This window comes from Denticeps clupeoides, chromosome 1, assembly GCF_900700375.1.
Source record: "Denticeps clupeoides chromosome 1, fDenClu1.1, whole genome shotgun sequence".
Classification (NCBI taxonomy): domain Eukaryota; kingdom Metazoa; phylum Chordata; class Actinopteri; order Clupeiformes; family Denticipitidae; genus Denticeps; species Denticeps clupeoides.
The window spans coordinates 19,028,228-19,055,438 of NC_041707.1; the positions used below are offsets into that span (position 1 = coordinate 19,028,228).

Below are 27,211 nucleotides of genomic sequence, written 5' to 3' on the forward strand. Positions count from 1 at the left end.
GTAATTCCCGAGGATTCCTCCTGAATGCTAGCGGTTTCGGGGAAAACTACATTACCCACAATCCACCGGGGATCTCAGCGGCGCTGTCAGGAGCGCTATTTATCACCTGGCTGGAGGAGGAGGGATGCTGCTGAGGCAGAGACACGGAGGAAGAGGCAGCAGACGCGGATCTCTGCGGAAAGCGCGCTATGGTCGGAGTTTATTGAGACGAAGCTGTATATTTGGACCATAACCTACACACAGACATTTCTAAGGAAATCGGAACCGTGGATTAGGGAGCGCTGTATGCGCCGATGCTCCATCAGCTGAATGAAGATCCATACCAGCCTTTAAAATGAGCACTGGTACGTTTTTATGCAGTTTTTCATTGTGATCTGGGATTTAATTCCCCGTGTAGACCTTTTGAAAATTCCCAGTGCAGAGCTTTTGTTGGGAATGCACCGTGCCTTTAATGCGCTGACATCAGTAAACATTTCCGCCTGCGCCGCTGTTCTGCACTTGAACATCAGCTGTCACCCTGGTAACCTTTCAGAGTCTGACTGTTTTTTTTTTTAAGCCAGGCATACTTCCACCTGAAGCTGACGTGCAAAATGAAGGTTTGCACCACGTGGTGATCTTGAAGCCACGATTTAATATGCATGAACTAAAGGCACAGTGAAGGTGCCAGATCGGTAGGTTTGCATCACGCGATTCGAGCCTTCATGTAGCGGCGGGGTTGAAGGGCATTTTCCAGGTAATTTTTTTTTTTTACACCCGAGTTCCCATCTATGTCCCAATGGGTGGCTGTCGCGGTGTTCCGAGGCACCGCATTCCCGAGCTCGCCATTCTGGTTTATACTGAATGGCCTCGACTTTGCTACAAGGGTGTCGTCGGGTTACACCGTGTTGCTGTAAAGTGTAGTAAGGATTATGTAATGCGACCAGGTCGGATTGTCGTCGTTCCAGAAACGCGAGGGCGTATGGGACGTGCCACCGGCGACGGGCGTGTTTCCAGTTCTGCTGCGTCTGCGGAAGGGTGCAGCGCGCCAGACAGGAGGACACATCACTGGACCAGACGTGCAGAGGAAACAGCATGGACACATGACATTAATATTGAAATATGGTATTTGATTTGGTACCTCCATGTGTTGTACTTTAAAATATTATTTGAATTATTTCGGAGTGGAATGGAGCAAGGGAAAAAAAAACCTTTAAGTGTTTCTTCCTTTCTGTCATTCTGTAATTTATACTATGTACTCCCCCAGCAAGATATCTCTGTATTTAGGCACAACTTACAGTAGTTTGTAGATGGACCCTAATTTAGTAGTCGTATTTTGATGGTGAGGGCATACTATCTTAGACTTAAAAAAGGCTCCATGACAGTTAATGCTGAATTTTTGTAAGCATTGCCCAAGGAAAGTGCTGAAGTGCTTATCTAGTTGCAATGGCATGGTATGGTATGATAGGGCATTTTTTTCTGCATACGCTTCTGGAAGTAATTATATTGGCCAGTGCAGTTCTTATGTTTATAATGATGGCTGCCAGTTAAATGTGTGGACATGTATGCCCAGTAATGTGGTATTTGACTAATAGCAGTATATAACATAATTATTTCCCATGACTTGCACATTTAGCTGGTGACCAGTCTCTTTGTTGTTATTTTTTTTATGCTGGCTTTGCTGGTCTGGCCTGTTAAATGCACAAGTCAGCCAGTTGAAAACAAGGCACAAACACACACACACACACACACACACACACAAACATGCAAACTGAATAGTCCTCTGTTTTAACAGCTAATGGAAGGTCAGTTTTTGCCTCACTATCACCGTAGACTCTGGAATTTAGTCCAGACAGTTTGACAGCACCTTGAGATGTGCTGCCAGGACATACCCTCATCCACCCAGGTTCCAACTCACACCCTACTTTGCTTTGAAGTACTTCCTTTCTGATGTTGCACTGAACAAAATCCGTTTTCTGGGATGTTGGTGAGTCATTTGAATCCCTGCCCAGGCTTCTTAGACCCCCGCTGAGTGATGATGAAGGCCTGGCAATGGTTGCCATGCTGCTGACTGATGTCAGTGCAGGGCGATAGAAGAAGGTAATGTAGATAAAAGGTCTTGACCTCCCTGCTGGGTTCCACATGATAAGCCCACCAATCAGACCGCTGAAGGTCAACATGAACCATTTATTGAGTGCTGAGATGCTTAAGAAGGTTTATTGCAACAAAACTTCATTCTAACGCTTCAGAACACAATTTATCACCCCCAAAGTGTACAGTGTATGGCTCTGCTAAAACTATGATCACATGTTTCATCACTTTAAATTAGGGCTGCACGATTTGGGGAAAAAGACATATTGCGATTATTGAGATCAATATTGCGATATGCGATTGCGATATGATAAAGGACACTTGCTTGTATATCAATGAAAAGTCGCAAACTAATAGTGAAATGTTTAATTTCAAAGTGAAACATACAAACTACTTATAACAACCTGAAATGCCCAGTGCTTTCAAAATACGATATTCTACAAATATAAAATAATCACAAAAAACTCTTTACATTACTGTCGACCGACAAACCCTAGTAAGGCTAAACAACTGTTTTGATTATATTTGGCCATTATAAAATCCCATATTATAGTTCTTACGTTTAACCAAAACGTTGTTTGGAGGCTGACTTGAACACAGGGATGCATAGCTTTGCTAGCTTAGCTAAGGCTAAGATTTGTAAACTGAGGTGAATTTCTTTAGGAAACCTTCAAAGTTTGAAAAAAGTTAACTAAACAGCTAAGAACAGTCTAAATAGTTAATGCCTACGTTTAGCCAAAACGTTGTTTGGAGGCTGACTTGAACACAGGAATGCATAGCTTCGCTAGCTTAGCCTAGCTTAGCTAAGGTTATGACTTATAAAACGGGATTTTATAATGGCCAAATATATTCAAAACAATTGTCCCGCTTTACCTATGCAATGTAATCCCCCGGGATCTGGTTTGGAGCGTACAGCAGTTTGTACAGCCCCAAACAGCACAAGAGTGAGGCATTTTTATGCACTTCTCTCCATAGACATGTATATGCTTCACGCCACTGCAGAGCATCTCGCAATATGGCAGCGACGTTGACGTACGATGCAGCTCGTCATGAGCCGTCTACCCATATGTCTCCGAATCGAAAATCATGTGACCAAACACGTCACATCCGACTGAGACCTGAGACTTCAGTCAGCTCGCCAACTTTGAGAGAATGAGAATGGATCGGCAACATATCTGATCCAATCCATGTTCTAATCATTTAAATCGCATCTTTTTGCGTTCATGTAATCGCATAGACTGACATCGCGATTACGATTGCGATTAGATTAATCGTGCAGCACTACTTTTAATGACATTTAAAATGGGAAGGCCTGGGGTAGGAGAGCCGATGTCGTGCTGATGTTGTTTTCCACAAAGCTTAGAGCCACCTAATTATGTAACCTACCAGAACTAAGACTTTGCCTAATTATTAAAGATGGGTGGTGGTGGTGCAGCTCATGTGGCTGCATGACATATATGGAGCATGACTTTGCTCACCACTCTGCTGAGGACTGTGCTGTTATAAGTCGTGCATCCGCATGTTCGTTCAATACCCTAGGCCTTATCCCTGTCATTAATGGCATATTGATCGTGTTGGTTGATCTGTAGTCAGTACTGGTGATTAGCCAGCTAACATACTCTGAAGATGTCCTCTACTGTATGCCGGAACAGACAACGGATTAAGTACTTAAAATGTTTAGCTCTTGCATCTACCAGAATCACCAAACTTTATGAGCCATGGTCATAAAACATCTGCAGCAAACTGTAAAAAGTCAAAGATCATTTGACGTCATTGATTCAGTTAAATGCATTCACCAAAATGTATTTCATATGATTTATTTCATTACAATCTCAGACTCACTGAAGGAACGGGGTTACAGGATATTATTGTAACCCCACGTCCAGTTTGATAATTGCACTGCACGTGATTGGTGGACTTGCATCAGAGTGAGTGTTACTTCAGTCCAGTGGGACATGAAGTACGTCATTTCCAGTAATGCAAGTGCAGCATCAGCCAGGTCTTGCTGGAGCCTTTATAGCTAATGGTGTGAGTGTGTGTATGTGTATTACCTAGATACTGTACACTACAACACCATAACAATGGCACCCTAACTGGATGGAGTTTAAAGTTCAGAAATAAATCATATTTAGCAAGTTGTTAGAATCCTCCCAACTCTGAAATGAAATTGCTCTGGGTCCAGATGTTGTTGCTGAACAGGACGTCTGGAATTCTGTATAAAGGGAGAGACTGATGGGTGTGTCAGAGTGTTGCAACAACCTGGTCTGTTGCTGAAAGGCCAGGGATAGTTCAGCAAAAGTTTATTTTTTGTCCCTTTCAACAACCAGAGGTCAAGATTTGTACTTTTCGTATTTAACAATATTTCCTTTGAGCTCCTTTTCTCAGTAGATTTATATTTTAAGTCGATCAGATGATTAACATGTTCATAATTGTTTTTGATATTATGAAATAAGACATACTGCTATTACGTTTTTGTTTTACATTTACAGCATTTATCAGACGCCCTTATCCAGAGCAACTTACAATCAGTGGTTACAGGGACAGTCCCCCCCTGGAGCAACTTAGGGTTAAGTGTCTTGGTCAGGGACACAATGGTAGTAAGTGGGATTTGAACCCGGGTCTTCTGGTTCACAGGCTGTTACCCACTAGGCTACTACCACCCACAGTTTGTATTATCTGTGCACAATATTGAGAGTTTAGTTTGTGTGGGAGATTTTGCTGGTCAGAAGACTCCACAGCTGTTGTAGACAAATAGCTTGTGATCTCACTGGTGCTAAGCCAGAGCATGAGGCGCACAAACACACACACACACATGCTGAAATGTGGCAGAGGCATGTGACATTTCCTTTAACCATTTTATTGGAAGCTTTAATTGAAATGAGGAGGAGTCACACTGACGCCTCATCAGTCAAGAGCTGTATGTATGTGTGCTTGTGTGTGAACCTCAAGACCGTATTGATCAAACACCAAGAGAGTTTAGTCACTCATGCAGAGAACCACTTTAGATGGCTCATAGAAAACTTTCAGTGGCTTGCTACAGGCCTCCTTTCATACTGCACATTTTACACCTGAGAGAGTATTTTTTACAGCACCGGTTCGTTGGCTGAGTAAGACAATTAAAGAGACAATTAAAAATCCCTACTTAATAGAAATACCATCATTAAATATCTGTTTTTGTTTTAAATAATCTTTAAGTTTATGAGTCTCATTTCCATAAAGTCCCACCACTGTTCCCATTTTTATGAGGACACAAGCAAGACACACACACACACACACACAAAGAAGTCACGAGTATAGCCAGTACTGACAGGTCAACTAGCTCCTGACAAGACTGTATGAATAGAGGCCTGTTTTGTATGGAAGTCCGGAAGGCCGGGACCATTTGCATTGCATAACAAAGACAAAGCAGCTGCCACTGCATCTATCAGCTCACTCTCATTGTAGCATCGCTTTCCTCTTATTAATATTTACAAATCTCTCATGAATCCGATCATGTTCTCTTTCTCTCAAGGGACTAGTCAGGGGGGTTAGAAGGCTAGAGGGGAACACAGTTGCCTATAAACCAGATGACCACAATGTCACAGGTTTGACACTTGTTCTGTCTCAGAGCACCCACAGGGACCGATTGTAAAGAGCGATTGCTTAATTAACTCTATACACATTTCTATAGCACTTCACTGACCGAAACGGCAAACGAGGAAGGGCTGCCTTGTTAATTAGCTGTAGCTGGGAGAGGAGGAAGTAAAATCCTTTTCCTGTTTTCATTTCTATGAAAATCTCAATAAGACGTAAGTAAACATGGCTTGTCCTCTACGTCTCATTTGCATTGGCCTTAGCATCACTAAAAAAGCTTTTTAAAAATCAGCTCATAAATATTCCTGACAGAATTCCTCAGCTATTTGAGCAAATGTAACAACTCCATGATAATATCTTTAGTTCTAGCATTCTAGTGATATATATAGTCTCCTCTTTTTGTTTTCTTAGTTAAACTGAGCAGTTTTCAAAGTTAATTAAGCATTTTAAGTTGCATAATACTTTAAATTGTGGTTTGAGTATGTAGCTAGCTATAGCTACACCTCACCATGAATAATTAGTCAAGGACCAGTTCAGGATTAAATATAGGTGATGAAGGGATCTGTCTGTAATGCAGTTTCATCCGCACCAGACAGAAATATTCCCTTGTTGCGCTTTTTTTGCTGTAGACAGTCTCTGTGATCTCATTGATCTCTAAATATATCTCCCAACATCCTCCTCTCTCAGTACTTTACATAAAGGCCTGCAGACCCTCACACTGCTGCAGGAAATCAGGTCGCAGGAGAACAGACCATCTTCATTTGGTCTGTTCTGGCGAGCGGGTACAGCAGTGGCATCCCACTGAGGAATGTCACAGAGGTCTGACAGACTCTTTCCTGTTGCAGTCAGCATGACAAGAGGAATGGGAATTCTGAACCTGTGCGACAACAGCATTCCGTGTCCTGCCGACAAAATGCCAGTAGGGCTTCCAGATGTCAGACATGAAATTCTTTGCCAGTCTTAATAAGTCTCAGTAAGTTCAGTCTAAGTTCAGTCTAAATAAGTTTAGTGCGAGCTTGGAAGCTGTGGTTTTAGAAAGCAGCATAGCTCAAAACTAGTGGTAAACTATTATTTTGTGTATATGTATTTTGGACAGTATAACATGCCCTGTGGTAATCTGTAATCAGGACTAAAACATTAATGAGAATGTAAAACATTGAGATAAAAAGATTATAAAGAGACTAATTAATATTCATATTACATTATTATTAATATTCATTCAAAATATTGAATATGATAAGTCTGAAAGTTTTATGTTTTTTCAGTTGTATAATGACAGAAAAAAGTCTTTTACTGGGGCCAGTATGGTACTGTTGAACAAGTGTTTCTTTATCCACCTCCTGTGTTTAGTTCATTCCAATGCTACGCTAACTCCAGCTGCTAACGAGACTTGTGACTGGTATTTTATCTTCTGGCCTATAACGCAATGAAAAATACACAGTTGTCAGTGCTATAGTACAAAACATTCTAGTTCTTGGTGAGGAAGAAGTCTTTGTGTACGCAGGTTAAGTCAGAAGGAGGCAGACAGACAGGATGAGGGGGTGCAACCTGTACTAGAACAGAGCGTGTTACAGCATTTCTCCACCGTCAGCAGTATAGGGATGCTCCTGCTGCAGTCGAATGTGGGTCATTGATTCAGGCCTTTAAAATCCCCAGCATGCTAATTCTGCTCTATGGCAGAAACCTGTATTAGGTGGGGGGCTTAACTGTGAGTTTCTGACAATCTTGTTCCCCAACTGACATAGTGGTGTTTTTTATCCTGAACGGCCATTTTGCACTCACACTGTGATTTCAAGCTTTTAGTTTAGAAGGCTTGGCATTGAGGGATATGCATATACTGTACAGATACATACAAACATATACCCTGATTGCACACTGTGTGACACACCACACACACCCGGTCCAGCAAACTGGGTCAGGGTGGTGGGTGGCTTAGGGCCTGCTTTGCTAGCAGGGATAAGGCAGGGGTCCAGCATTTCTGGAAGCTTGACCAGTCACTGTCTCATGCTACAGTTCAAATACCGAAGTTACTTTTCTATATTAGCCATGGTTTTCTACTTTATATTGTACTTCAACTTCGTTCGCTGACTGATTTGAGATCAACTTCAGGTACCACTCCCTGTGTCAGAACCGAGAGCCAAAGAATGTTCTAGAGCTGCAGTCAGGTTTGACTGATTTCCTGCAGCTGTGAAATGGGAAGATTGAAGTAAATGGAACCTACTGTACCGTGTGGTTGCTTATTTAAGATCTGGGATGGTGAAGGCTCTTATAGAAACGGCAGACTGCACACACAGATTAAAATGGATTGGGCCTGAGTTATTGCTGGGTAGAGGTTGGCCACCTAGTCAAATTTCAGCCATGCTGTGCTCAGAAACTGATGAATGGCTTAAACATTTTGAATATGCTACATTATGCAATATGTATTACATTTTACAGATTTCTCATGTGCCGGATATTAAAAAGGCCCAGAAGCCTTGATGTGTTTGTGCTGAAGTCCCATTTGTTCCTACTGGAGATATCACTCTTGCACAGTCCCATCCCAGAGTGTCCAAATCCTTAAGACTGCGGCTATGGTAGAATCCCTAGTGGCTCCCATGATAATGACCTGACTCACATTCCATAGGCAACTCAGTTAATGGGCTAAGGATGTTCCTGCATTAACCTCCTGCTTTGAACTTCTGCGAATATGGATTGAAGTAATGGTCCCTCTCTGAGCTTTTCTCAGTGGAGATGAATTTTTAAAAGGTTAAGTTAACACTTAAAGTTAACAGTTTTTGACAGTGTTTAAATAGTAGTTAAATGTGCTGTAATGTGGTTCTTCAATTCTGGACCTGGGATCCATAGCCACCTCATTCTTTTACCAAGGGGTTCTCTTTGAACTCTTTGAGCACTTTGGCCCCCTTTGGGATCTTATTTATTATGCCGAAATACCATGTGCAGCCTGCTTCCCAGGGACTGGAATGCAGCTTCATGATTTAAAATTACTTAGAGACATGCTGTTGCATTCAGGGTTCTTGCAAATTGTTATGAGCATATGAGATTAACCCTGTCACAGGGTCGAAAACAATGATTGTGCAATTCAAATATTCTGCTTTAGACAGTACCTACACTATTCGGGCCCCAGCCTATATTGAAGTCTTTCCCAGTTCCCAGAGGATGAGTGTTCTATAGTATTTGATTACATGGCCCATGATAAGAGTGAGGCAGGTAGACCCTTGAGAAACCATGCAAAATCCCATTCCCTTTTTGCATGTTTTGGCTGTTTTCCGACTCCTGCTGTTGAATTTCTACTTTATATGCTACCTTGTTATGGGAATGCTGACCAGAGTGAGATGACAGGCTGACATCCCAGTCACTTGCTGCAAACCTTGGTGGAATTGGCGATTGTTCTTTAGGAAGCTTGTGGTCACAGATTATTGCCTGAAAGCTCTTTAAATGTGTGGTATGCGCATTACTGATTAATTTACCAGATGAGAGCCAGATGAGGTCATCTGAGGAAGTGATGAGGAAGAAGTCATTGTTTTGCAGAACATCTACAACAAGTAAGTGGAACCTTTTCGAAGCTACCCTGCCACTGACTCTTCATGCACAGGCCCTGTTATGCAACACAGCACGAGGCACATTGAGTACAGAGAAAACAAACCTGTGTCCTCGTTATTGGGGTTCAGCTCATTCCCACCCAGAGGACTGGACTAAAAATACATAGCCTTCCAGCTATGCTGTCCAATCCAAGATGCTATCATAAAACCATTGAACAATAGGTGCATCTTTAACTGAAGTTTTAGGGTGTTGTTGAGCATTGCACTGAAATTGCTTTAGAGAATTTGCTTTGGGTATAATAGGTGCGGATTTTGTATTCTGCTTGGTCGGGTAGCTTTAACAATGATAAAAAATAATGCAGATCGTTATATTTCAACATTCAGAACTGCTACGTTGAAAATGCTTATTGGTTTTCGGTGTCATATAAGGAAGAATCAGTAAGTTGTAGTAAAATGTAATGTATTATCAACCCTTAATGTGGAAGGGAAAGCCAACTGATTGATGTGAAACGTGTGGACATTCTTTTTGGTGGTAACACCCTTTAAAACTATTTTTCAATATGTTTACATTTATCACCCAAAGACAGCATGACTGAGTATTTCTGTTGTTGATTATGAGAGCCCATGAGTATCACTGTATCACTGTTATGTTCAGTTATTGGCACAACTGAAGCTAACTGAGCAATGGTGAAAAGTGGTGGTGGAGTGGAGTGGTGGTGTCTCTTTCTCTCATATTTGCTTTCTCAATCATACAAACACACACAAACACACACATTTCTAACAATGGCTCTTTGACATAACAGAGGGCTTTTTTCATCAGCAACCCACATAAGGTCTTTCATTCCAGAGCACAGCTTGCTAAAGGCCATGAATCAGACCTCAGTAACATGGGTGAGATTTCAGCAATACAAGCTTAATATACCGTTATCACTTCAATGGGATCAATATCTCTTCAGCTTAGTCATGATGGCCTTTGCACACACAGGGTGGGCTGAGCTTAAAGGATCGAGCACGCTATGAAAGAGACATGCAAGCCAATTTACAGTAGAATATCAGTGTCAAGCAACCCTGAGAAGATGCTTGTGTGTGTATAGACTCTCAGTTTCTCGTTAGCTCAGGGGAAGATAATGTCACAAGGCTGCGTCACATGGCCTCTTTTTACATACATGTCCTTGTTGGAAGGAATAACTGTACAATATTTGACCCTGCAGGAATGTAACTGGAAACCCGTGGAATCAAGTGGGACCTGTGCTGGGAAAATGGCTCCATATGTGAGCCTGCTGTTGCCAGAATGCTATATGCTCTTCCTGTCCTAATCTGATTCATGGGCGATGGAAACAAGCCAAGAAGACACTGGCTGGCAGGTGCTAGGTGTCTGCTTCAGATGCTTGACCCCAGTAAACTCAGTGGTTCATTATGAGTTTGATCCTGTTAATATCAATGTTCATGATAAATAACAATGTTTAATCATCACAGATATAAGATGAAAGTGCTTCTTTATTAGATATGAGCGAGATATGAAATATGCACTCCCTCATTTCGGTTTCACAGCAGCCTGCCTTCACACACACAGTGTGCACCGATCAGTAGACTTACAGCATGAATGTCCCTCCTTGGTTCTCAAACCATAGTGCATGTACCATGGTAAATTGGGGATTCTCTGGTTCCCTCTAGTGGTATGATGAGATTATTGTAGTGTTCACAGCTCTGTTTAAATGCAGTGTAGTTATTATTCTCAATGTAGTACAGTTCCATCCACATTTGCTGTGTATTATTGACAGTGAATGGCAGTCAAAAGTGCATAAAAGTACAAATAAATATAAAATAATTTATTTTAAATGTGTAGGAAGCAAGTCACTCACTACCCAGGGCCCATGTGGGGAGGTGTCCTCATTAGCTGGCAAGTGGACCTGACTAAACTATCTGGACAGGTCCTTGTTTTGGAACACCCATCTCCTGTTATGCTGTGGCAATGATTTAGACGTTCCCTCTGTTCCTGATTATTCCACAATTTTGTGTCGTTCTTTATGAGCCTTTTTTTCCCAGTCACTCCGTTTTGTCATTTGCTGTCATTTTTATTGGACCCAGATTCCCTGACTTTGTATTCACCCCTCGCCCCTCCTCCCTTTCACTTCGTACTCCTCCCTGTACCACAGGCCCATTAATAATGGAGGTTATTTCCGACAAGCAAAAAAAGAAGGATCTGCTCCATCTCCCCATCACTATAAGTGGCCTTGGAGAAACATTAACTCCCTCTGCACTAGCGCTCACCATCATTATGTAGTTGAATGGCGTATTCTGTTCTTTACGTAGAAAGATAAAACACATGTGAGCTGCTGCTCACTGGGCTGGATTTGATGTAGCTTCTCCTACAGTAATAATTTAGATAGATAGGACATGTCACGAACATCGAAAAGACATGATAATTTCATTCCGAAATGCTGTATATTGCTCGATCCTGGCCAATTCCATAGGAAAAAAGGAGGAAGGAGAACCCCACTGCGCGTGGGCGGGTGAAGTAAACGCCCACAGATGTCACGGAAGCCGCGCCACTCGCATATTCTGCTCTTTCGCGCTCTAGAACGTTCTATTTATAATAAATGGTTGTAATAGCTGAAGTGACCCGGCGGCGTTCTGGAATCATATGACTCCGTCTCCGTCCCCGCGCTGTCGCCTCCGCCCCAGACGCACCGAAGCGCCGGCTCCTGGAGCATGTGCCAGACCCGAGCGGACCTCGGATGCTAAAACCGGACACCTCGAGAGCGCCTGACGATGCCGGAGGAGAAAGGTAAAGCCCGGTTGCCCCGTTTGTGTCGCCGCTTCACGCCGCTGTCAATGAGACGCTGGCGTCGCTGCGCAATGTCGCCTAGTCGGCATGTCTATCTGTCCTGTCACCAGCAACGTTGCTTTCATTTGCATTTGATTTAAAATGGTAAGAAACATTATATATATATATATATATATATATATATATAGAGAGAGAGAGAGAGAGAGAGAGAGAGAGAGAGAGAGAGAGACCCGTGCCTAATGAGTGCAAGTGTAATCGATTGTTCATGTCATAGGAAAGTAAAAATGTGGATTGTGTGAAATGTGAAAATTGAAAAGTCATGTTAAAATTCCCTTTTGAATGTCCTTGATAAGAGCCGAACAAAGCCACCCCACCCTGTGGTGTAATAATAATGCACCAGGGGAAGGACGCGTGCCACGGCACCCAGTGAGGTCTGTGGCAATATGGACACCTTGGACAGTAGCCTGTCATGCATATATGTGTGTGTGTGTGTGTGTGTGTGTAAGAGAGAGCCAATTTGGGAGTGTGCGATACGATTGAGTTCTGTTTTGTTGCCGATGATTGAGACAGGACAATGTTCCCTCTTATCTACACATTACATAATATCCAACAGTAAGATGAAATAGTTGTGCCATTAAGTGATTAAATGTGCCATTTGGGAACACGGTTGTTTTTTTTACCGTTTGGTTTCCTCACATTGTTGCTTGATTGGTTGTAAAAGTATCAGGCGTAACGGACCTCACACTGTTGGAAATGACGGAGTGGCAATAACAACGGCTGCCCATGACCACCAAGGGCAGCTCATTCTGGACATGACGTAACGTTTGGACCGGTCCCAGCAGGCACTGCGACGCCCTCTCACAGGCACATGGGCAAGAAATAAACAAACCCGGCTGTCGGTCTGTCAGTCCGCCAGTCAGGAAAGCAATCGGCACGACGCCGGCGTGTAAACAGCACCGAGCGCGGTGAGAAATGACCGAACGGGGGGACGTTATTGCACAGCTAATCAAGCCATGTGTGCTTCACATCAGAGATAAGATGGAGACACAGCAGTGACGCAACGTGATGCACACGCAGACAAACATGCGTGGGACAAACCATCACAAGCGCTTGACAATACAATCATTTATTTATTCATAACAAATTATTTCTTTGGCCCGCTCTGTCATCCGAGCCAGCCAAATGTGGTGCAGTGGTGGCCTAGTGGTTAAGGAAGCGTTCCTGTGATCAGAAGGTGAGGTGCCACTGAGCAAAGTACCGTCCTCACACGCTGCTCCCCGGGCGCCTGTCATGGCTGCCCACTGCTCACTCAGGGTGATGGTGTTCTGTTCTGTGTATCACAATGACAATCACTTCACTTTCACTTCATATCCAGTGGCCTTGTTAGGATGCAGTTTCGTCCTTTCATTTCTCATTCACTTAATCCCAATATCTCCAGATGTTTAGTGTGGCTGGATAGGATCATCCTGGTGTCCTGTGAGGTCAAATTTCACTCTCTCTCTCACAATCTATCGTCTGTTCCCATCTGGTTGATCACTCCTTTAGCAATGCACATCACCTTGTCCCACCTTCTAAATAGAAAAAAATAACGTATGTCTGTGAGAGAGCAGTGGTTAATACTTTTTTTATATACAGACTGTGTTCCAGTGAAACAGATAAATTCCACCTCTTCTAAAGAACAGAATGGGAATGGGAACAGATATGCACACTAAGTAGAGGCAGATAGATGTATGAAAAAGGAATGGTCCATCTTTTGCTCTCTTTCTTCCCTATTGTCATAAATCACGCTGAGGGCCGTAAGTTGAGGAGTCTTCTCTGGTTTGAGTTCACCCTTTAGAAGCCCAGTGGTCAAGAAGAGTCAAATGCCAGGTGAGCTGTCTGAAACTAAACCCTTGAAACTGACTCCTTTGGACAAAGAGTCGAGCCTTAAAGAATAAAGGAATGTACAGACTTTCTCCCACCCGTTAATAAGAATGTGATCACATTATAATGTAGTAGTTCTGTCACTGTGTTTGCACAGAACTGTGGAATAAATAATAATAATAACACACATTTGAATGATCATATGTTGCATTTTATTGAGTGTTACATTTCTGTGTTAATAAAATATAGTTACTCAATAATGAATGGATGAGGATCTGGATATATGTGGCAGCTGTCACACATCAGTTACTGACAACATTTACCATTCCGTTTCCTGACTGTTCTGGAACTTTAAGCATTGTTTATGGATGGTAGGATCCTAGTAGCCTGTATTGTTCCAGGATGACTACTGATTGTAAGATGCTCTGGCTAAGGGCATCTTATAAATGCTGTAAATGTTTAAGGATGTTTGGAGACAATCAGGAGGGAATGTTACCTCTTCACCCTGTATCTCACTATCACCTCTTGAGTTTCAAAGGGGAATTTAAAGACAGGCAAATATCATATTGTTTACATTTTTTCTTTATCTTTCAGAAATTTCCTATGTTCTCTACAATGAAACCTCATCAGTTTTGCCTGTTGCTTTTTGCCTGTTGCAAGTTGTTGCTTTCTTCAGACTTTTGAATGGCTGGGTTGAGGGTTCAGGTTAGCTTTTGGGACTCACTGTGGTAATGTGAGTGCTTAAGTGTCTAAATGGAGAGATGCCTGATCCTGTAGATGTTGGAATGTTGCAGAGCGTGATGGAATCTCCATGGAGCCAAACTATTTATAGATGACCTGCTCCAAGATGGCTGCATTCGTTACTCTACATGACCTAGGAGCATGTCTATATCTGTGTGTGTTTGCAGCATGTGAATGGGAATTGCATTCGTATATATGCCAGTTTGGTGTGCTGCGATGACCTTTTGTCTGATTTTAGTGTATGAACCATTGGGCAGTGTGAAGGTGATTGATAGCTGGGATATCAGAGTCAGACAGGGTACATCCGCTGGCCAGGGGTGGAATTATGGCCTAAGAGGGAATATACTGAAAGATTCTCAGTGGTGAGTGAGAGAGAAGGGAAAGCATTGCATTTTGGGTTATTTTGCTTTATATTAATCATCAAAACAAGACATATAACTCGGTTGTTGTTTCTGCTGATCTATATGTATATCTGTATATACATATAGATAAAATGTTCATAATTAATAACATTGTCAGTCTGCATATAAAACATTGTAAAATAAGCACAGAATTCTAAGAATTAAAGAAGAATCTAATGTTACAGTTTACAGATTAAACATTTCTAAAACATTTCTCTTTAATTAATTTTAAACTTAATTCTCATATAAGTACTGTTGCCTTTAAAGCTATTTCAGACAAACTCTCTACAAAAGATAATGAAAGCTTATGGTTTGCACCTTGTAACATTTGCGTTAATCACCATATAATTTATTGATTGATGTAGAGAAGAGTTCAAACCTTTTGATGATTTTATTATGTACATGGCTTTAATGAGATCCAATGCCCAAGTACCCTCATTATAAAACCCAGTGGCACAGTGGCAAGAGAAAAAAAAAAGGAATCAAGATTTTGCCCCTCCTCGGGTCAAAACTGGTTAACTATAACTATGTAAACTCTATTCCCATGGGTCGAAAAACTCGATCACCGACTTGTTGCAAAGGGTGTCTGTTCAGCTGGTCCACTTTGAGAGGAATTCTTGTTTTTATTGGTTCCAAAGCCATGGGCTAATGATGGGTAGCTGCTGGTTTACTGATGGGTCATGTGCCAGAGCAGCAGGCAGTGGTCTGCCTTTTTTCCATGCAATTTTCCAGTAGGCTGTTTTGACAAAAAGCCAAAAGCTCTCTCTAATCACACTAGTCAAAAAATCACTGATTGTGATCTGACAAATGAGGAGCAGCCAATGGGAATTTCTGGCTTGGGTTGATCATAATAACACAGCATAATCCAAAGAAAATAAACATGGATAAAAGAAGGGGGGTGAATGGGCTGTGGTGAGAGGGGCAACAGGCATCAGGAGTCCTGCAGGAGCTGGAGGGTTGCTGCGTGTTTTTGATCTTGACTGAGGTCAAAGGTGTGTGTGCCTTGGTTGGGTTGCACAGGATGTGACTGCTGTTGTGGAATGAGACCAGCCTATCTGTAAAAGAGAGAGAAAAACGGATTTCTCCACATTGAATTTGAGCTTCTTTCACAAAACCATCGTTCATCAGTTTTTAATATTGAGGAAAATATTACCTTCGTTGCTTCATGGACACTTATAGCATTACACATATGAAGATGGCTAATGTGCTTACTGCTGATATTATTAATTGAGATGCTTTGGTAGTATGGTTAATTCAACCTGTCAGTCTTTAAGCAGCCTTCCAGCCAAGCTACAAAATGAATATCCACTCTTTATGAATGTATCAGCATAGCTGAACAATTATGTCATAACATGAACAATGGTTAAACTGTCTGCTTTTAATTTATCATCTCACGTGTCTTGTTTTTCTTAATACAATATATGAGAGAACGTTTTGTTTTTGAATATTGTACATTCATTTCATATCTGCTTGAAGTCTGTCATCAAAAGTGAAAAAACAATTAAATGCCAAAGCAAACTGATCCGTGGCCTTCGTTCAGTACTCAATAAGCAACTGGCTCACCCACAAAAAATATACTGCTCAAAAAAGAAAAGGGAACATAAAAACAAGACATCCTAGCTCTGAAGTTTTTCTTTAGATAGTTGAATGTGCCAACAACAAAATCACTCAAAATTGATTGATGGAAATAAAATATAACAACCCATGGAGGTCTGGATTTGGAGTCACACTCAAAATTAAACTGGAAAAACACACTACAGGCTGTAGTGAAAATTAGGCTAAGTAGTGTGTGGCCTCCACGTGCCTGTATGACCTCCCTACAACACGTGGGCATCCTCCTGATGAGGTGGTGGATGGTCTCCTGAGAGATCTCCTCCCAGACCTGCACTAAAGCATCCAAAAACTCCTGGACAGTCTGTGGTGCAATGGAGCGAGACATGATTTCCCAGATGTTCTCAGTTGGATTCAGGTCTGGGGAATGAGCAGGTCAGTCCATAGAATCAATGCCTTTGTCTTTCAGGAACTGCTGACACTATCCAGCCACATTATGTCTAGAGTTGTCTTGCATTAGGATGAACCCAAGACCAACTGCACCAACAAATGGTCTCACAAGGGGTCTGAGGATTTATCTCGGTACCTAATAGCAGTCAGGCTACCTCTGGCGAGCACATGGAGGGCTGTGCAGCGCCCCCAAAGAAATGGCACCCCACACCATTACCATGCCAAACCGGTCACGCTGGAGGACGTTGCAGGCAGCAGAACATTCTCCATGGCGTCTCCAGACTCTCTTTGTTCTCTGGACTGTAACCACAACCCACACCTGTGTATGTATGGCCTCATGGAGTCTGTTCCTGACCGTTTGAGCAGACACATGCAGATTTGTGGCCTGCTGGTGGTTATTTTGCAGGGCTCTGGCAGTGCTCCTCCTGTTCCTCCTTGTACAAAGGCGGAGGTAGTGGTCCTGCTGCTGATGTCCTCCTCCACATCTGATGTTCTGTCTCCTGGTAGCCCCTCCATGCTCTGGACACTACGCTGACAGACACAGCAAACATTTACATTTACATTTAGAGCATTTATCAGACGCCCTTCTACAGAGCGACTTACAATCAGTAGTTACAGGGACAGTCCCCCCCTGGAGCAACTTAGGGTTAAGTGTCTTGCTCAGGGATTCAATGGTAGGAAGTGGGATTTGAACCTGGGTCTTCTGGTTTATAGGCGAATGTGTTACCCACTAGGCTGCTACCACCCCTTCTTGCCGCAGCTCGCATTGATGTTCCATCCTGGATGAGCTGCACTACCACTTGTGTGGGTTGTGGACTCCGTCTCATGCTACCACTAGTTTGAAAGCACCACCAGCATTCAAAAGTGAGCAAAACATCAACCAGAAAGGAATAGGAAGTGAGAAGTGGTCTTTTGGTCAACACCCAAATTATCGGCTAATTGCCGATAATTTCCACCTATTTTTTATTCCATTTGCTCAACAGCATGAGAAATTGATTGTCAATCAGTGTTGCTTCCTAAGTGGACAGTTTGATTTCACAGCAGTGTGATTGAGTTGGAGTTGTTGTTTAAGTGTTCCCTTTATTTAGCAGTGTATTATAATTGAGCTCCGGGGAACAGCTTTTAACTGCCAAGGAACAACTCCAGAGGCCAGTGTTCTCTCCCTGGTCCCTGCCTGAACATGCCCCTTCTTTGGTGGCTGAGTGGAACAGTCCTGCACCCCCTTTGTCACTTTGTGACTGTGAGGATGTTTCATTAGCGCATTACCTTTGTTAAGCACAGCTCTAATACAGGCTAGAGAAACAGGTTCCTTCGCCCTTCCAGGGGAGACAAATAGCTGCCCTTTAGAGAATCGACATGCCCACGATTAGAACAGGAGCTTAAGATGCATCGGGCAGTGAAGAAGATCTGAAAGAACTCTTAACCACTTAGATAGATGAATAGATTAAATGCTGTTAGATAATATTATTTTATAGCTCAGGTGAGATGTACCTGAGCTTATCCTTTTTTTCTTGTTAACATTTATCTGTTACAGTATCAGTGATCCATCCTTTTTGTTCAGGTGCTTTGTGTGTTTTGCAAGTGTTATTTGAACAGCAGGGTGTGAATCCATTCTGGGGTTTTCGAATGTATTCCAATGTATTCCGATTCCATTCTTGGATCAGAAAAGAGTCTCTCCAGCCCCAATCAGAACAATGTTTTCGAAAAGTTTTTTCTTCATAGGCTAAGAGATGAAGGTGGCCAGTTGTTGGCTGTGTTGGTTGGAATGAAGACATTCTGTCAGGATGTCCTCCAGGTCTAGGATTGGGAAATGCTATTTTAGATTCCTGTAACTGGATTGAGATTATTAATCTGTCTCTTTCATTTTTTTTATCCCTCCCTTATATCCATGCCCCTGTCCTTCCTTCCCTTTGCCTTAGCTTTCCACCAGCAGGCCATGCACAGTCCGCTGGAGCAACAGAAGTCGGTTGGGGGTTCTGGGGGGCCGAGCAGCCACTCCATCCTCTGCCAGACGTGCAGGAAGCCTTGCAAGGGCGAGGTGCTGCGTGTGCAGAACAGACACTTCCACATTAAATGCTTCATCTGCAAAGGTAATTGCCCTCACTGTACCTCACATTGAAATCAATGTTAAAAACACTAACCGTGCAAGGCACCAACACCTGAGCCTTTTTGGATTATTCCATCTTGTATATCCTAATTAAGTTTAGCAATGTGCCCTAAAAACAAGCAAGTACCTTTTTCCATTTTTACTAATCAATGTTTGGATGTTGTGCCAAGATTTCAGAGTATTGGATCACATTACATATTTCGTATGGATGTGGCAGCATTATGCATAACTAACCACATTCAACACACGAAATAAATCAAAATAAATCACATTTATGCAACATCTCTATCAATCCAAGATCTCATAGCATAATGGAAAGTGTTGCCAACACTTTCCAAATCCCTGTGAAATCCCTGTGTTGTCCAGAGAAACAACCTTTGGACTAGAGTCAGATTTTGGTTTCAGTCTTTTTGTACTGACTTCTAAAATGTCTTATTTCATGCATTTTTTTTTTTTGGTGATATACGTAAAGTGATAAATCATGCTGTGCATTTTATTTAAGTATCAGTTTACATGAGTGTGCGATTTGAGAAAAATCAAATGGTCTTAATGTGGCAACAAGTTTTTATCTCTTTTGTGTGTATGTCATGCAAGTGTTGTTGCACCCACCAGTTGCTCTCACATGCTAGTGTCAGATGGGTGTTGTTGGGTACACAAGCATCGGTTGCCAGGCAACTGCGGGGTCGGCACGGAGTCAGAGCGCTTCCTGAAGCTTTAGCGCGTTTATTCTTACCGCTGCAAACCGCGCCTGCCCACAGGCTCTCTGGCCATTCCTGTCTTTCACTGCCCAGCGCGCTTCAGATGGGGATCAAAAAAACCTCCAGCTGGCTGACAGCCTCTGTTGGCTCCCGTTCACATGGGGAAAAACTGTTTCCCATCTAACAGCCAATGATTTCAGAACATTCCACAATGTTCATCAGTACATAAGTTGGGTTCTTACTATGTTTTATGTTCGGTGGGGTTCCTATTGGGTCCAACCTTTGGTCAGTTGGGGACTTATTATTAAAACATGATAGCATTAATAACCACAGGACATACCATTGAAATATGCCATACCACAGGTTATGTAGGACGTAGATGTTAACCGCTAGATCTAAAATCTCCTAAAACATTAACAAAGAATCAATGGCTGTCCAATATCCCAACAAGAGTAATGTTAGTTTTACAGTGTAAAACTCACAACCTGTGGGCCACATCCCACGAGATCACTTTGTATAGATCTATTATTATGGCTCAGCAATATGAAGTGCTGATAGCACACAATCTATAGATCCCATAATTCAGTGCTTCAATTCCTGCAGCTGAATCTGTACAGGAGCAGTTTCCTCGTCAACGGCACATAAGTTGTGAAGTAGTTTGAACTTCTTTTTTTGTGCTTCAAAGTCACCAAAGTGCTGTGTGAACTGGATACTTTGTCAGCAAAGTGTGCACTGCATTATGGGATCTATGGTTTGTGTTTTATCAATGTGCTTAAGCTTATCTTTTCTTTGGTTCAGTTGAACCATAACCCAGTACTGATGTGGTTCTGGTACTGTAGTACTGTAGTACAGTACTGGTAGTACAGACCTGGTTTTTGGTCCTCCAGCTTATAGGCCTGCAACACAGGACTGGCCCAAACATGTAGAGCGACATATAAAACAAATACTGTGCCATGCTGAAACCCCGTTTTTGAGGGATGCCTCAAAGGTTCTTGTTGTCTAGTATTTTTTTTTGTACTAAGCTCTGCTTGAAGAAGTTACAGAGTTGATATGTTGCTTATTTGTTCATTTATTTTGTATTTTGTGTTTATTGTCCTTTGATTTAAAAAGTACTCAAGCAGTCATCAGAATAATGAAAAGAAAAGAAAATGAAAAACATGTTCACATAGCACTAGTGCAGTGTTTCTCAACACTCTTCCTTAGAGAAATCCCAACCCAGGTCCACGTTGTTCAGCAAATTGTTAACAGACTAGCTGTGGATCTTGCAGATTGAAACCAGAGAGAGCTGGAAAATTAATAAATAAATAAATATATTTTTAAAAATTATATATATATTTTTTTCTCTTATATATATTTCATCTCTCTCTGCTTTCAATCTGCAAAAGCAGATGTGTATATATGCACATAGACACACACACACTGTGGAGACCCTCATGGTTACTGTTGAGAAATAGATCTGGCGTAAAAAGCAGCTTCTAGGCTCAGACTGTCCTCCCCAAAAAAGTACCTCAGTTCTCTCCCTGGTCCCTGCAGTAACCAGGGTGTAAACTGAGGGAAATGTCAAGCATTAAGAGCACGGGTGGAAGAGAGAATTAATATCCTAGAACCCAGATAATGTATCATGTAAATAAATGTGAATCTCATTCTGCCACCTCCTTGAAGTCCCTGATTAACCATTTGCTGCTATGGGACTCTGTACCATCCGACCCCTACAATTTATACAAAATGCAGCAGCATGACTGATCTTCAACCTTCCCAAATTCTCCCACACCACCCCACTGCTACGTTCCCTCCACTGGCTCCCAGTAGCTGCACACATCGGATTCAAAATACTGATGCTGGCCTACAAAGCCAGACATGGAGTAGCCCCATCCTACCTCACAGCCCTTATTACACCTCGCACTGCACCTCGTATTCTCCGAGCCTCCAGTACTGCTCGCCTGGTCCCTCCATCTCTGAAGGTACGAGGAAGACATTCATCTAGACTCTTCTCCATCTTGGCCCCTCGGTGGTGGAATGAACTTCTCCTTGAGGTCAGGACAGCTCAGTCACTGAGCACTTTCAAACGACAGCTCAAGACTCTTTAGAGAATATTTAGATTAACTTGTATCATTCTTATTGTCTTACTTATGTATAGAATCTACAACAGAGTGAATAAAAATATTGTATTCATAGTTGGGGTCCTAGTGAACCAGAATTGATCACTTCATTGATGGTAACATGTTGTAAGTCGCTTTGGATATGGGCGTCTGCCAAATGCCTTAAATGTAAATGTTAAATGTAAATGGGACTGAACCTGTAAAGATGAATGGACAAGCCACTTTTACAGGAAATCTCCATGTCTCACTCCAGGCCAACTTCTCTAGAATTACATGGCCGGATTTCTGGGAATTGGGAATAATTTTCTGATTTATACCTGCCAGACTGAAACATGATACACAACACAGTCAGGTTCAGTCACGCACTCATCCGGAAGGGATGGACGGAGCTGAATGAAAGAGAGGAACTCTCTCTGCTGCCTGTGATCACTCCTGATGGGGCTGGATTTCTCCACACCTCATAGCCTTGAGACGACCTGGAAAGAAATCAAAAGCCTTGCGACCCCTCACGCTTATCACCAATTAGACAGTTGAGGGGGAGCCAAGTGGGCACCGGATGGAAACCTACTGGTGTGGAATGAGCGGTGTGACAGTGGCAAAACTAAGGCTGTAACCCTTAGTTTAATTCTGCTGCCTTCTGTATCTGATGCCATTTGTGATGCCATTTGCCAAGACTGTTTGTCATTTTTTGCTTCTCCAGCTAGGACTTTTTCATGTGAGCAGTGTGCCTGTTATCTACAACACTGGCTGAAACATCAACATTATGTGTGTCACATGCACGCACACACACACACACACACACACACAGATTCCTCTTTCATCAGATTTGATCTGTTATCATAACATACATGATTTTAGTGAGCAGTCATGCTCATAAACTGTTGATGTACTGCACCACACTTCTTTATTTGAGAGCATATTATGATCATTTTATCTAGGACAATTCATTGTGTTTTTTTACTGTCTCTCTTCTGCAGTGTGAGTGCACGTGCTTTTAAACCTGAAGGTACCTGTCACTTGCTCTTATGACATAAGGAGACATTTCCATTCTACACATTTATATTTGGGTCTAATGGTCCAAATTGACAACATCACTGTGCTATTTCACACTGTGGGGAATTAAGATGCCACGCCCCACCATAACACTTGCAAAGCCACTTTGAGCACTGACTCATGCGGCTTATGGCTTTATAAAAGCAGACGCCTGACTAGTTTTGCTTAATTTGTTCTAAATTTGTTCTTAAGTTCATAAAACAAGAAAGAAGGCTGAGTAAACATTTAAAAAGTACATCTCGCATCTTACTGGGGAAAGTACAGAAAAATTCACTCAAAATTATTTTTGGCCAGAAGTATTTACAGCTAAGGCTGTCAATCACTAAATTGCGTTATCCAAATTCTTTCAATATAATAGAATAATATTTAAAATTGTATTTGAATTGTGACAGACTTACTAATGATTTCAAAATTTTCTAAAAATTGCAAAATTTAGAGAAACTTTCATCTTTGATGACACGCGCCTGTGGGGAGGGAGATGGGAGAGGTACTGCCACCTGATTAAGAAGAAAGAGAGGAACATGTGATTTGAGAAAGCAGTTGGCTTACTTGCCTGACAGGGCAGCTGAACACACACACACACACACTTTGGTTAAATAGGAGATTGCAGGCATTCTGGGAATGGAGGTTAAAGGATAGGAGAGTTGGACATACATATGCAAACACATGCACATTTATCTAATTATGGGAACCTAACTGCATCAATGTGTAAAATGCAGTAGGTGAAAGTGTGTAACATTTTTGTTATATTAAAGTACACACAAAAAAACGTATACACACATACATACACCTACTGGAGAGTTGCTCTGTGAAATAACACTGGGAAGTATTTTAGGAATGCTACACAGCCACATTGGGATTCAGACACACACACACACACACACACACACACACACACAAACATAGATGCCAGACACAAGAAGAGTGGGAAAATAGATTCTTGTGACTGTCACAAACTGAGCCCCTTCCTTTTCTTTATTTTGGAAGCACATATGGTTTCTCACTCTACAGTGGCATGTAACAAGGAGCCACCATCATACCCTTCACCATAGACGTGCAAATATGAAAACGTAAAAGCTTGTTTTAAATATTGATTTTGTCACGGGCGATGCCAATCAGTGTGGCAGGAAAAGAACACTTAACGTAGACAAGAGGATTTACATAAAACAAAACCGCACCATGCAGGACAACAAGCATGAACACAAACATTCAATAAATGACCCAGTGAAGACTCATGACAATTGGCTTATTTAAATACAGACAAGAAGAGGTGGATAATTAGGATAAGGGCAGACAATATGAAAACAGATCTGGAGCACCCCAAAGTCACCAGCGTGACCATGTTGTTTTTGATCTATTCTGGCGTATTACAGATTGCCTCATGTGCGGTGTTGAATCTGACAGAGGAGTTGGATGGATATCTATGTCTACAACCATTCCTGTAGAGTTACTATTCTGATATGATCTAAAGCAGCCATTTAACCAAGTCACGTTTGAACACGACTGAACTGTAATGTGCAGAGAGCCAATCAGTTTGTGTCCGGGGATGAAGATTTTCAAATACTAATCATTGTAAAATGTGAAAATCTATAACTGCCCAAGTAGCAATGAAGAGTTAGGTTATTTTGGTCATCTTCATTATTAGGGGCAATCCTGAAAGATGTTCTAGACTGTCTCTGTTCCTATGGCTGTCTTCATTAAATTCATTGAGCCCTGAATAAAGTAATCCAAATACTTTGGGTTTTCATTACGTCATAGAGTGAAACTGTACTGATCCTTTCATCGGCAGGGATGAAACACAAACCCACACACACAGAGATTCATTAGGAAGACTCTGTGTACCTGTGTATTACGTTACAGGGTTAAAAGCTGAAGTGTGCAGCTGGTGTAAGAGCTGAAAGCCCTGGAGGTTTGTGAACTGTGATAGAGGGTTACTGGACGGGTAGAGGGTGTAGAGATCTGTCAGTCTTGATCTCCTCAGTTTATTCATTTTCATCTTTACCTATGTTGAATAATTACAGGTTTAGTCCCTTCACAGCAGCACATGGTTAAGTGTGTTGCTCTGAGACACTTTGTAAGTCAGCAGTTTCACAGTTGTGTTTTTTCGGTGCTCCACATCTGCACTGGGCATCAACTAATTGAACAGATTTTTATTCTTTCAACTGTATCTGAGGAATGTGCACATGGCTCATATCTTAGTGTGGACGTAATGCTTTACAAGAACATCTTTGTACTTTTTAAGACGTCTTTTTGTGACCTTTCAATGCCTGAAAAAAACCACTTTTCTGAGGATCGTTAAATAAGGCCGTCTGGGCATGCTGGTTGGCGATTTTTGAGTACAAAAAGTACAGCTTTTGCAGTTGCCAGCTGTATCACGTATATCCGTTTATTCATGCTGCAAAATAATTTATCTACTTAAATTAGTTGCTAATACTGAACATAGCTAATACTGAGTATAGTTAATGCTATACTGAAAATACATTATTCAAAAATATATCTATACAATTTTACAGTTCCATTAACTTGTATTTTGTGGACTTTTTCTCTGGGAATGATACAAGTGAATGAATGCTATTATTTATGATAATAACCATTATAGTAAAAATGTTACACCCACCATGAATGGGAGTTTTAGGCTTATTTTTAATGAGTGAATTAATGAGTTTAATGAGTTATTTTCGGGAGTGAAATCTAAGGAGATTTTTTGGAATATTGCACATACACACACACCCACAGTACATGTAGAGAGCTTTTCATAAAGTGTATCAGGTGTACTTGTGGCCTCGACATAAAAATAGAGGACATTGTATTAGAACAAAGGAGCAAATTACTTGAGGAAACCTGTTCACTGGGGCTCTTTAAGTATCCATCAGCGACCTTGACTGAAATAACCAAGGACAACAGCCCACAGTAGCAGGGCTGTTCAATATCCTTCAGCACTCCCAAAAGAGCAGGATTACAATGTATAGCCTCATTGTGAAGTGCCATGAGCCCAAATAAAACTCTGGATGTAATGTAACCAACGTTTCAGAGTGACATGCTCAATAGTAACAGTATAAATCAAAGTACTATAAGTGCCTGCTTTTTATCAAGCAGAAGTTCACAGATATCAGACAAGTGTGAATGTAATTCACCCAGGTCTTGATTCTGCTTTGGATCAGTTTTCAAGGGTTCTGAAAAAAAATACACTGATTGGTTACTGATTATTAGACAGAACAGTTTGTATTAGCACTTTATGTGCTATATCCCCCTTATAGCTACCTAATATCTATATCTGTAGTATGCAGACCATTTGCTCCTGTACACAATTTATCTACCACCGAGAAGGTCCTGACTCTGGGGGGTGTTCTGGCACCCGTGTTCTAGTCCAGAGTTTCATGTTGTCAATATCGTCATCCTGATTTCCTGATTGTGTGCAGTTCATGTTAAGCATATAAATGCAACCTCATTTTATCTAGTCCTTGTCAGGTCATTGTATGTGTGTCCCTGTACCCTGTCTGTAAAAGTCTGCCCTGCTGCCTTGACAACTACCCAGTCTACCTCATATCCAGGAAGTACCCATTCTGTGGTCAGAAGGTGCCAGAGTCACAGTTTCAGGAAAGATGTCCGCCTCTAATAAAAGGACAGTGTATTTTCTCACTTGATTTGTTGTATAAGCTGACCTGCTCATTGGGTTGAGTTATGTCTAGATAACAGATTCTGTTTAATAGTTTTAATTTTCAGTAATGAATACCTTTTATATTAATTTTAAAACCAGTGCACCAAGACCGTCAGCAGGTGCTGGTAGTACGTTGTCTGACATTATTGCAGCTCTGTGCTATGTGAACTTCCATGTCAGGAATGTGTGTCTTCGTTAACATGCGGCACCCATAAACCAACCATGCAATTTAGCGTCAGAAGCTGAAGCTAACATTTCTAGCCTGCCCTCAGCGGACCCCCTGCTTCCAACCAAACATGGGTGTTCGGGTGGGTTTAGTTGATGTGTGTGTGTGTGTGTGTGTGTGTGTGTGTGTTTGTGTGTGTGTGTGTGTGTGTGTGCCATGCCACACACTCCAGGCGAACAAGCATTAAGGTGGTATGCTGAAACTGAAAACCGCACCCCTCCCCATGCCAGGCTGGGTGTCACCATGTCCGATTGGCAGTCCTTCTGAGAAATGTGCAACCTTTTACCCATAGCTTTGACAAATGGGAATGATGATTGTGAAGTATTGATGCAGTACAAGAATAAACATCTTTTCATAATTAACACAAATTATGAAGGCTTTGAAAATGCCATTATGT

At 41.8% G+C, this 27,211-nt stretch overlaps 1 protein-coding gene across 22 annotated transcripts in view; it reads left to right on the forward strand.

Moving 5' to 3' along the window:
- Positions 1-13: 13 nt before the first annotated feature.
- ablim2 (actin binding LIM protein family, member 2) overlaps positions 14-27,211 on the forward strand; it is a 54,922-nt gene continuing 27,724 nt past the window's right edge. For 15 of the 22 annotated variants that reach the window (XM_028957724.1, XM_028958508.1, XM_028958598.1 and 12 more), the window contains exons 1-2: positions 11,696-11,967; positions 18,893-19,063. In XM_028957724.1, the coding sequence (XP_028813557.1) occupies positions 11,952-11,967; positions 18,893-19,063 (187 nt within the window). In that variant the 5' untranslated portion in view covers positions 11,696-11,951. Of the gene's footprint in view, positions 345-11,694; positions 11,968-18,892; positions 19,064-27,211 lie in introns of those variants that run through there. The other 7 variants (XM_028958826.1, XM_028959080.1, XM_028958990.1 and 4 more) reach the window with 4 other exon arrangements.